Source organism: Mustelus asterias, chromosome 12 (genome assembly GCF_964213995.1).
Source record: "Mustelus asterias chromosome 12, sMusAst1.hap1.1, whole genome shotgun sequence".
Classification (NCBI taxonomy): Eukaryota; Metazoa; Chordata; class Chondrichthyes; order Carcharhiniformes; family Triakidae; genus Mustelus; species Mustelus asterias.
In genome coordinates this window covers 62,194,710-62,206,778 of record NC_135812.1, presented here as the reverse complement: position 1 = coordinate 62,206,778, position 12,069 = coordinate 62,194,710, and the positions used below count along the sequence as shown (strand labels likewise).

At 43.3% G+C, this 12,069-nt stretch overlaps 1 protein-coding gene across 1 annotated transcript in view; it reads right to left on the bottom strand.

The window, feature by feature from the left end:
- Positions 1-12,069, bottom strand: part of cacna1g (calcium channel, voltage-dependent, T type, alpha 1G subunit) — a 330,198-nt gene that overhangs the window by 171,376 nt on the left and 146,753 nt on the right. The window contains exon 12 of the mRNA XM_078225973.1: positions 5,957-6,112. Within this exon, the coding sequence (XP_078082099.1) occupies positions 5,957-6,112 (156 nt within the window). The remainder of the gene's footprint in view (positions 1-5,956; positions 6,113-12,069) is intronic.

Here is a 12,069-nt window from a genome sequence, read left to right as displayed (position 1 = left end):
AAGTTTTGGCCTTGCAGCGGGGTGGGTACGGACAAAATTGGAGAATCACTGACAGCAATTGCACCAACTTTGAAATAAGCCAGACCCAGTCAATGCTTTGCAACGATCATTTTCTTAACCTGAGGAGAATGGCAATATTTCTTGAGCTAAGATTTGTTAAAAAAAAAGTGGGGTTGGTGTGGTTGTCCATTTCTGTACCTCCTTTAAAATTGCCCCATTTAGTTCATACTGCCTCTCACCATTTTCCTTACTTCAAACTGGCATTGTCCCAGGCCATGTTAGGAATAAGAGAATGTGACAAAACTGGCTGGCAAAGTCCACGGTATTACTGATATTCTATCTTTTTGACAATACCACACCCTTCTGTAAACCCCTCCCCCACTGAAGTTGGTGCCCAGGAGAGGTGCTAGGGCACCTTAACAGCAAGGAGAGCTATTTTCAATTTAGTCAAAAACACAAGAACTTAAGAGTGCAACGTGTCGCTGAAATGCCAATAATAACATAAGACAAGACAGACACATTTCAACATTTTAAAAGTTTTTAACCAAAATGTTAATTGAATGAAAGTTTCTCATGAGCATAATTTTAATGAAAGTTTAAAAAAAAACTAAACATGCCAGTTAATGATCATTAAAATTGATTCGATAGAGCAAGGTCAGAGGCCCCATGAATCCTTAATGAGCTGCATGCAGCTCTGGAGCTGCAGGTTGTAGACCTCTGTGCCTAGGGCGAGAGTGTGGAACTGGATAGCTATAGTTTGATTTTAACGCTACTTCCAATCATTTGTAACCAACATATCCAGCTTAAACTCACAGCCAAAAACTAATTATTCAAGATGAATAGTCCCATCAAAAGTGGACGGTTGCCTGATAATGTGAAATACTCAAAAATTGATGTGTCCTAATGTAGCAGATTGCAGTCCTAACCACCAGAGGCTGTTTTGGTTATTCTTCATTAGAGTGCCACTGAATCAGGAACATTCATGGTCTACCTTTGAAAAAGATGCAGAAACACCGGCATCGATTGTTTTATCTTTAAGGCATTGGAATTTCCAGCTGTTTAATAGGTATCAACGTTAATAAAAATCTGTTGCCTTCCAAAAATCATTTTTGAAACCTGATTATGGCATTCAGAATTAGTGAGGCCGTGAATCTCAGAACCAAAGCCAGATCCAATCTATCTCGGCAACATTGAACCATTCTTGCAGATTAAAGGAAATCAGTGCTCAACAGCAAGGGTTTGTTTTGATCATTTTCTCTCCTCAGGTGACACACTCTGGGTATGATCCCATATCTCCCGAGATCTCAGGCAAGTAGCGTGAGCCTAGACAGTCGCCTATTCAAACAGCCCAACGTGTGACAGCCACTCTATGACAGTCAAAAGCTTTCTTAAGAGCTGCATATAGTGGAAGCTCGGAGTCCCAGTCAGAATGGAGATGATTGGTTTAGTCCCTTCTCAGTCATGCCTGGAGCTGGCAATGCTATAAGTGACTGGGTTTAATTTTCCAGGCTGGATTTGTGGTACATAACTATCCTCCACTCATTGCTGAATAAATAGGATTGTTGCCATAAAATAGACTCTGTTTGCTGTACCATAGCTCACACTTGCCTCAACTCCAACTCATTGGCTAGCACAGTAGCACCAAGGCTCACTGTTGTATATTGTTGCATTACCTGTAAATATCTGTAGCTAGGACCTAATTATTATGTCCTGATCAGTTGGGCCAGTGGGCCGATGGATGGCATATGGAGTTTAATTTAGATAAATGTGAGGTGATGCATTTTGGTAGATCGAATTGGGACAGGACCAACTCACTTAATGGTAGGGCATTGGGGAGAGTTATAGAACAAAGAGATCGAGGAGTACAGGTTCATAGCTCCTTAAAGGTGGAGTCACAGATGGACAGGGTGGTAAAGAAGGCATTCGGCATGCTTGGTTTCATTGGTCAGAACATTGAGTACAGAAGTTGAGACATCTTGTTGAAGTTGTACAAGACATTGGTAAGGCCACACTTGGAATACTGTGTACAGTTCTGGTCACCTTATATTGAAAGGATATTATTAAACTAGAAAGAGTGCATAAAAGATTTACTAGGATGCTACTGGGACTTGATGGCTTGAGTTATAAGGAGAGGCTGGATAAACTGGGACTTCTTTCCCTGGAGTGTAGGAGGCTCAGGGATGATCTTATAGAGGTCTATAAAATAATGAGGGGCATAGATCAGCTAGGTAGTCAACATCTTTTCCCAAAGGTAGGAGAGTCTAAAACTAGAGGGCATAGGTTTAACCATCGAATTCCTACAGTGCAGAAGGAGGCCATTCGCCCCATCGAGCCTGCACCGACCACAATCCCACCCTGGCCCTACTCCCGCATCCCCACACATTTACCCTGCTAATCCCCGACACTAGGGTCAATTTAGCATTGCCAATCAACCTAACCCGCACATCTTTGGAGGAAACTGGAGCACCCAGAGGAAACCCATACAAACACGGGGAGAAAGTGCAAATTCCACACAGACAGTGACCCGAGGCCGCAATTGAACCTGGGTCCCTGGCACTGTGAAGCAGCAGTGTTAACCAACTAAGAGTTTAAGGTGAGAGGGGAGAGATACAAAGGGGTCCAGAAGGGCAGTTCTTTTCACACAGGGGGTGGTGAGTGTCTGGAATGACCTGTCAGAGGCACTGGTAGAGGTGGTACAATTTTGTCTTTTAAAAAGCATTTAGATAGTTACATGGGTATGATGGGTATAGAGGGATATGGGCCAAACGCAGCAATTGGGACTAGCTTAGTGGTAAAAAATTGGGCAGCATGGACAAGTTGGGCCGAAGGGCCTGTTTCCATGCTGTAAACCTCTATGACTCTATGACTATGACTCTATGTGTAAGCATTCTATGGGACTACGTATTGCAGCTGCGCTAGCGACAGACATGATGTTTAACAGAACCAGTTCAAACTGGTCCTCCTTGTGTGCAAGGCAGCATGGCAAGTTAAACAGAAAGGGCAAAATTTTATGGCTGTGCTTGTCCCGAAGCTGTAAAATCCCACCCGAGGTCGATGGGACCTTCCCATTGTCCGCCCATTGCCCGCCTCAATTCCCATGGTGGGCAGGGTGGTAAAATTCTGACTTAGGAGTTCTCATCTTTCCAAGTTTAACATTTAAAGCTTATTACCTTGAAATACTGTACACTAGTCCCTTAAGGTAGCAGAACAGGTGGATAAAGCGGTTAAGAAGACATATGGTATACTTGCCTTTATTAGCCAAAGCATAGAGTTTAAGAGCAGGGAGGTTATGCTGGAACTCTATAAAACATTGGTGAGGCCACAGTTAGGTTATTGCACGCAGTTCTGGAATCCACATTATAGGAGGGATGTGATAGCACTGGAAAGGGTGGAGAGGAGATTTACCAGGATGTTGCCTGGGCTGGAGAGTTTTAGTTATGAAGAGAGATTGGGTAGACTGGGGTTGTTTTCCTTGGGGCAGAGGAGACTGAAGGGGGACATGGTTGAGATGTATAAAATTATGAGGGGCATAGAGTGGACAGGAAGAAACTTTTCCTCTTGGTGGAAGGATTAATGACCAAGGGACATAGATTTAAGGTAAGGGACAGGAGGCTTAGAGGGGATGTGAGGAAAACCTTTTTCACCCAAAGGATGGTGGGAATCTGGAACTCACTGCCTGAAAGGGTGGTAGAGATAGAGACCCTCATAATAAGTAAAAAGTATTTAGATGTGCACTTGTGATACTAAAGCATATAGGGCTATGGGCCAAGTGCTGGAAAATGAGATTAGAATAGTTAGATGGTTTGTTTTTAATCGGCGCAGATGTGATGGGCTGCAGGGCCTTTTTCAGTGCTGCAAACCTCTATGACTCTATTAAAGGCAACAAAAACATATAACACCTGCTCTAGTTCTTACCTGTACCCTACCTGCTAGCTGGGATTCAGTGGGTAGTATTCAAGTGACAATTCTTAGAATCATAGAATCTCTACAGTATAGGAGGTGGCCATTCGGCTCATCGAGCCTGCAACAACAACAATCCCACCAAGGCCCTATCCGGGTAACTACATGTATTAACCCTGCTAATCTTCCTGACACTAGCAAGCAATTTAGCATGGCCAATCCATTTAACTCGCACATCTTTGGACTGCGGGAGGAAACTGGAGCACCCGGAGGAAACCCATGCAGTAACGGGGAGAATGTGCAAACTCCAGACAGACAGTCACCCAAGGCTGAAATTGAACCTGGGTCCCTGACGCTATGAGGCAGCAATGCTAACCACTGTGCCACCATGTCGCTCTTCCCCTCCATATCCTAGCAGTCAACTAGAATTTGCCTTCCTCTAGTCCAGAATGAAGATCAACTAGCCCAGAATGTGGATAAAACTTTGCACTTTTCCAATTATCCTGGCTTTGTTTTTTCCCTTGGGCACAATTCAAATTTGCCAATTGAAAGTGTTACGGGTTCCTGGAATAATACATGATCTCATTACACAGGGCCATGTGGCTGGATTTGGGGCAGAGCAATGAAGACTAACCATCAATCAATGATTAAAAAAAAGCACAGGAATTTAGAAATAGACTTCACAATCGGTTGACAATTCAAATCCAAAATCAATTCCATAAGAAAACATTTTATCGGTGATCATGCAGAAAACAAATGACACCGCATTAACTCACGAGGGAATAAACATCCAAGCTTCATTCCAGTGTGGTCCAAACTGCAATCTGATCTCACTAAAGGGAGAGTGCATTCATCTGAATTGCTGCATAATCTTTGCTACTATAAAAGGAAGGTTAGAAGGTGCACCAACTGACATCACAGCCTTAACACTTAGAAACTGTCACGCAGCTCTGTCTGCATAAACAGGAGCAGAACCGGAGAATGTTACTGAGGGGGACACACTGTGCACCCTGCCCATTACTGCCTTCCAAACAGCACTTTCAAGAAAACAATCGAAGGGGGTGACTAAATGTACAGATAACTTTTCACAGCGTTTCAGAATGATGTGTCAATTCCGACAAATATTTAAGGTACAGCCAATTTTAAACTTCAGAATAACTACCCCAGAACATCAGATTAAGTTGTCAGATCACCGCAATTCATGCCAGATAAACCTGTTACAAGGCAGAATGCGACAGGGTTGCTAACAATGTGCCGACATATAAATGCGTTTTTACTGGTAAACCTATTATTTTTTTATTGACAGCAAGCAGAGTGGCCAGCATTTTCCAGTTGTTCACGCCAGCGGGATTGTCCAGTCCAGCTGCAGTAAATGGAGATTTGGCTGAGTGTAAAATTCTCCATCCTCGCTGCAGTGGTGGTGGGGCGTGAATGACTGGAGAATTCCGACCAGAGTGTGGAATGCCACAATTCAGGGCAGCGATGTGGGATAGGATTGCAAATCTGCCACGGGTTTGGGGGGTGGAAGATCCCGGGAACTGTAACTCACAATATATCATCGTACATTACAGTGCATCATGGGATTTCCATTGTATTTCATGGTATATAGTGGGGTACATCACAGCTTATAATGGGAATAATTTATTAAATTATAATTTCTCATATGGTCTTAGTGGAACAAATATGCTGTCTAACAGCCACTTTATATATCCGTTTTGAACATGGGAATTAATAGAATGTTAATGGAGCATTTTATTGCATTGTTACTGATGACTTTTAATTTTTTAAAAATTGAATGTCAACAAATTCAATGGTGACTGCTGAGAGTGCCTTGCTCCCCCAGGTCCTTGAATGGAAACTTTACATTCAATGCTTTTCTATCATTGCCTTTGTTCAAGTGACACAGGACCCCCATTATCTTTGTTTTCTTGTCTGCTGCATATTTATCAGGTAGCTGGGAATGCCAGTGAACATTAGAAATCACATACAGCATTAAACCAGGTGGCATTGTCCATTACTCATGCATCATTCAAAGATTCATCGCATCTTATTTTACCTCAGTCTGAAATCCTTCCACCAAAATGGCAACCAGTAAGTTAAAGAGAACATAGTTGCCAAATGTCATGAGGGCAATGAAGTATAGAGCAGCCAATGGAGAGGTGGAGGCCATTCCATTGTACAGGACCTTGTTCCAGTCCTCTTGAGTCAATATCTGTGGAAGACAAAAAATAATCCACAATGAAATAACTCAAATAAATTTCAAATTGCACCACACAATTGGTCCTCAGTTCATCATATTCCCAGTATGTAGACAACCAAATTATTTGTATATCAACATTTCTCCATAAATTATGGCAACATATATATGCTAGAGTAAGATTCAGGGGAAGTGGCCTTTGTGAACTTTGGACCATAGAAACTGGAGTACATAAGAACATAGGAACTAGGAGCAGGCGTAGGCCATTTGGCCCCTTGAGCCTGCTCCGCCATTCAATAAGATCTTGGCTGATCTTTTCGTGGATTCAGCTCCACTTACCCACCCAGTCACCATAACCCTTGATCCCTTTACTATTTAAAATTCTACCTATCTTTTCCTTAAAAACATTCAACGAGATAGCCTCAACTGCTTCACAGGACAGGGAATTCCACAGATTCACAACCCTTTGGGTTGTGAGTAGGCCACTAAGCCCCTTAGAATCATAGAATCCCTACAGTGCAGAAGAGGCCATTTGACCCATCAAGTCCACACAACTCTCTGACAGTATCTTACCCAGTCCCTCTCTGCTGCCCTATCCCTGTAATCCCACACATTTATCATGGCTAATCCACCTAACCTACACATCTTGGGACAATAAGGGGCAATTTAGCACGGCCAATACACCTAACACATCTTTGGACTGTGGGAGGAAACCGGAGCACCAGGTTGAAACCCATGCAGGCATGGGGAGAATGTGTAAACTCCACACAGTCACCCAAGGTTGGAATTGAACCTGGGTACCTGGAGCTGCGAGGCAGCAGTGCTGTGTTGCCTATTGAGACTGTTCCCTCTTTCAATTAGATCATGGTTGATTTGTGCCTCAACTCCGTTTATTCACCTCCTTCATACTCTTAATCAAATATTTCTGGGCTATTGTACCCCGAGATCCTCTTAGAAAATAAAACAATCGAGAGACATTTTCATCTGCTCAGGCATTCATGTATTTCAAACAAGTGAAGAAATGTTCAGTGCACCAACAACACAAGACTTTGGGCACGATCTTACCACTCATTCACCCCACGCTCCCGCTGCAGCGAGGTCGGAGAATTTGGCAGCCAGCCAAATCTCCGTTTACTGTGGCGGGATAGGAGAGTCCCGCCGGCGTGAACAGTGGTAAGATTCCAACCTTTGAGTGCAGTTCCTTCCCTTTCTTTGGGTTGTGGAATTATATTCAAAGTTAATTTATTAGTCACAAGTACATTAACACTGCAATGAAGTTACTGTGAAAATCCCCAAGTCGCCACACTCTGGCGCCTGTTCGGGTACACTGAGGGAGAAGTTAGCATGGCCAATGCAGTTAACCAGCACGAGTTTCAGACTGTGGGAGGAAACCGGAGCACCCGGAGGAAACCCATGCAGACACGTGGAGAACATGCAGACTCCGCACAGAGTGTGACCCAAGCTGGGAATCGAACCTGGGTCTCCAGCGCTGTGAGGCAGCAGTGTTAACCACTGTGCCACCATGCTGCCCTAGGGCAGTTTTGATCTGCAGCAGTCTGGGCTTGCAGCAGTGTCATAAAAACTTATTGGTTAGCCTTTGTTAGCATTCTTAGTTCCATATGGAGTGTGATTTCTATGCTTAGGAACAAAAGACTCAATAGGATCCACCTTGACTGTCTGAAAGTTTAAAATGGGTGATAGAGAGTTGGCAGTTAACATTCCAAAGTTTTTAGCCAATTTGATAATTCTCCATTGGCCCTTGTAGCCTATATGAGATTCATGCAGTTCTGCATTGGTCTTTCATTTGCACCTTTGAAAAACAGCCTTTTAAAATAGTTAATTCATAGGATGTGGGCATCGCTGGCTGGGCCAGCACTTGTGACCCATTCATAATTGCCCTTAAACTGAGCAACTATTTCAGAGGAATCTAAGAGTCAGTCACATTGCTATGGATCTGGAGTCACATGTAGGCCAGGCTAGATAAGGACAGCAGATTTCCTTCCCTAAAGGACATTAATGAACCAGGGTTTTTACAACAATTGACAATTGTTTCGTGGTCACGATTAGACTTTTAATTTCAGATTCTTATTGAATTTAAATTTCACCATCTGCCATGGTGGGATTCGAACTCCGGTCCCCAGTGGATCCCTGGATTACTAGTCCAATGACAATACCACTATGCCACCACTGACAACGCTCCGAAAGCTCGTGCTACCAAATAAACCTGTTGGACTTTAACCTGGTGTTGTGAGACGACTTACTGTGACCACTGACATACTTAGACGCTCTGGTGATAGGCTTCCGTGAACATCCCAAGTCAGTTCTGTTTTTGTGGCCGGTGTTGCAGCATTACTTTTATTAAGTCCTGCCTGGCAGCTGATGCCAGTGTCTAGGTGCTTGGCCAGAATTTGGTGCCAAACATGACCCACTTGCCCAGAAAAAACTTTTGACTGGGTAAGTGGGATGCCAATGCAAGTCAGCAGCTTCCTGTTTCAGACCTGCTCCAACTGTTCTGGATTGTACTTGGCATCCTTACAACAAAAAAAACCTCTTATGGGTGCGGATTATATGGTCATCAGGAATGCCAGCTGGTCCTTTGCTGATTCAGGTGATCGTGGGAGTCAGTGTTTAGATCCAAGTAGCTATTAAAGCTGGACGAGGGCCATTATCAACTACATTGGAAAGTACAGGATTGTTTCATGATTAAATCTTGCCAATTTTCACTGTATAAACTCCCTGATTTTGAGAATGATGGATCCAGGGTATTGCATAGGGTTTAATTGACCAGCAATATTTTAGAAATGGATGAAAAGTGAATCGCTGGCAGGTGGCTGATGGAAAATGAAGGCAAATGGAAATTGTTTCCTTGAGAAATGATTTTTTTAAATGACTTGATTCTACTTCTTGCTTGTGGGAGATTGGCAGCTCTACAGAGCAATATTGTCACCATCTGTGCACCAGTTCTACCAAAACAAGTCATAGCTTTGGTGAAGCGCCTTGGGGCATTTTACAATGTTAAAGGCACTATATAAATCAAAGTGTTGTCGTATAGTCGACTTGTTTACTACATTCTTCTACTAAGGACAATCCATAGGTCAATAGGCGACAGGCTGGCTCAAAGTTGGCAAAATATTTCTAAAATGCAAAGCAACTTTGTGATCCAACAGCAATAACATCTAGCAGCTCTGCCAAAAGTCATTGCCACATGGGTCTTAGGCCAGGTTCTTGTGTGGAAACAAAGTTGGCAATTTTCCATTGCTTTACAACTTATGAAACTGATATGTAGTTACATCAAGTAGAGTTCGATAGATAACTGCATACACTTCACTCCCCAGACCCATTACTTCTGCTCCTGAAAGGTTTCTCCTTAGTTGGCTGATGTAGAGAGGTATAAAGCTGCTTGTTTCTCACATCACTCTTGAGGGATTGTACAGTTGATTGTTGGACTTTGATTATTGCCCAAAACAAAGTTGATATCTGCGGTAGCCTCCTGTTATTCTCCCCTCATCCACTGAACACAGTCCTCAAATGGAAATGTGTAAATGTCCGTTGGGACTAGTCCATGTACAGCAGGAAGTCTCACAACACCAGGTTAAAGAGCAACAGGTTTATTTGGTAGCACGAGCTTTCGGAGCACTGCACCTTTATCAAGTGAGTGAAGAGTTGGGTGCACAAACAGGGCATGTATAGGCACAGACTCAATTTACAAGATAATGGTTGGAATGCGAAGGAGCAGCGCTCCGAAAGCTCGTGCTACCAAATAAACCTGTTGGACTTTAACCTGGTGTTGTGAGACTTCTTACTGTGCCTACCCCAGTCCAATGCCGGCATCTCCACATCATGACTAGTCCATGTAAGAAGCCTTTCAAAGTATTAATGCATCCTCTGCATGCAATTGCACGTAACAGAATAATACTAGAGAAACACATTGGCTGGAATTCCTTGATCTCGCAAGTCCTGCCACCACTGCCAGTGAGAACGCAGAATTTGGCGCTCAGCCAAATCTCCATTCACTGCAGCAGACTGGAGAATCCCAGCCATTGGTGAGGTCGGAGAATTCTGGACATTGTCACAACATTAATCAAGATGGGGTACTGTACTTATTTAATGAGATATTCATTACAGCCATAATAATATTTGTTCACGGAAGAAAGGGGCTAATTTTTCACAAATGAGAAGAAATATGCAACAACATTCAGCATTTATATATCAGCTTTAAATCAGTAAAAACATCCAAAGTTGCTTTACAGCAGTGTTATCTGACAAAATTTGACACCAAGCTACGCAATAAGAAATTAGGACAGCTAATCAAGGGGTGGCACAGTGGTTAGCACTGCTGCATCACAGCACCAGGGACCCAGGTTCAATTCCAGCCTTGGGTGACTGTCTGTGCAGAGTTTGCATGTTCTCCCCATGTCTGCATGGGTTTTCTTCTGTTTCCTCCCACGCTCCAAAGATGTGCAGGTTAGGTGGATTGGCCATGCTAAATTGCCCCTTAGTGTCCCAGGATGTGTAGGTTAGGGAGATTAATGGGGTAAATACATGGGGTTAGGGTTTGGATGGGATGCTCTGTTGGAGAGCAGACTCGATGGGCCGAATGGCCTGCTTCTGCACTGTAGGGATCAATGATCAAAGGTTTGGTGAAAGACAATCAAGATAAATGAGGACAGAGGGGTAGAGAGATGGAAAGGTTTAGGGAGGGAATGCCTGAGTTTAAGGCCTAGGTAATTGAAGGCACGGTCAGCAATGATGAACTGTTGAAAGCAGGGATATGCAACAGGTCAAAATTGGAGGAGTGCAGAGATCTCAGGGATTGATGGTCTGAAGGATGTTTTAGTGATGGGGAGAGATCACATAACGACCTGAACACAAAGATGAGAATGTTAAAATCGAGTACAGATGTGCATTGTTCAAAAACTGGAAACTAGCTGAATTCCTGCATTGATGCCAGTGTCATAGTGTGACGATTATGACTGAACTCCGAGAGGAAATCAGGCTTGTCCAACTCAGAGTATTATGCACATAATTAGCAGTTGTACTTGGAATGCTTCATCAATCAATTAGCAATGAGCCTTCCACCTCCCTCCTGTAAATCCAGGCCAATTCTTACTGGAAAGGGATTAGTACCATGCTGTAATGTTTCACATTCTAACTTCTCAACGTCAGCTGTGCTAACCAGAGGAGTTGTTGAGAAGTGTCCAAGGATGTAAGCACATAAGGGCAAGGAAAATCAAGCCTATACGGGCATCCTGAACCGATGTGACAATTGTTCTGTCATCTCTGCCACACTCCAAAATTGAGAGTTACTCTTTCACATCTCTCATACTGTATGTAGCCCGGGAAGAACATTACGAAGAATGAAAACAATGATATTTTTCAAATCATCGACATAAAAAATTTATTAGGAAAAATGGAGATTTCTGCAGCAACGCTTGGTGGGAGATTAGGAAACTTTTTGTCCACTTAAACCCTGGGGACTTTATTAGAATCCTAGACTGATTCAGCACAGGAGAAGACCATTCACCCATTGTGTTTGTACTGGCCCATTAAAATAATTGTCCAATTAATCCCATTGCCCTGTTCTTTTCCCATGCCCTTGAAAGTATTTCACCTTTAACTATATATCCAATGTCCTCTTTGTAATAATCTCATTGAGGCAAGTCTTTCGTCACCATCACCGTCTATTTACAAAGTGCTCAAAGTGCCGCTTAGCGGCTCCAGAGTACAGGTCAGCCCCGTGTCTATCGACTGCTGGCCTGAGTGGAGCCAGCTGGTTTTAAATCCCCTCGCTGCTCCTTTCCTATTGGGTGAGCTTCCACTCACCTAACAGGGGATCTCGTGTTCTACTAGGCGACAGGGAGTTCTACTGATGAACCATCATAACACTTTTGAAAGTTATTACTGAATCTGTTTAAAACGTCCATTCCAGATCAATAAAACTCAGTGCAGAATATCTCCTCACCACCTCGCTG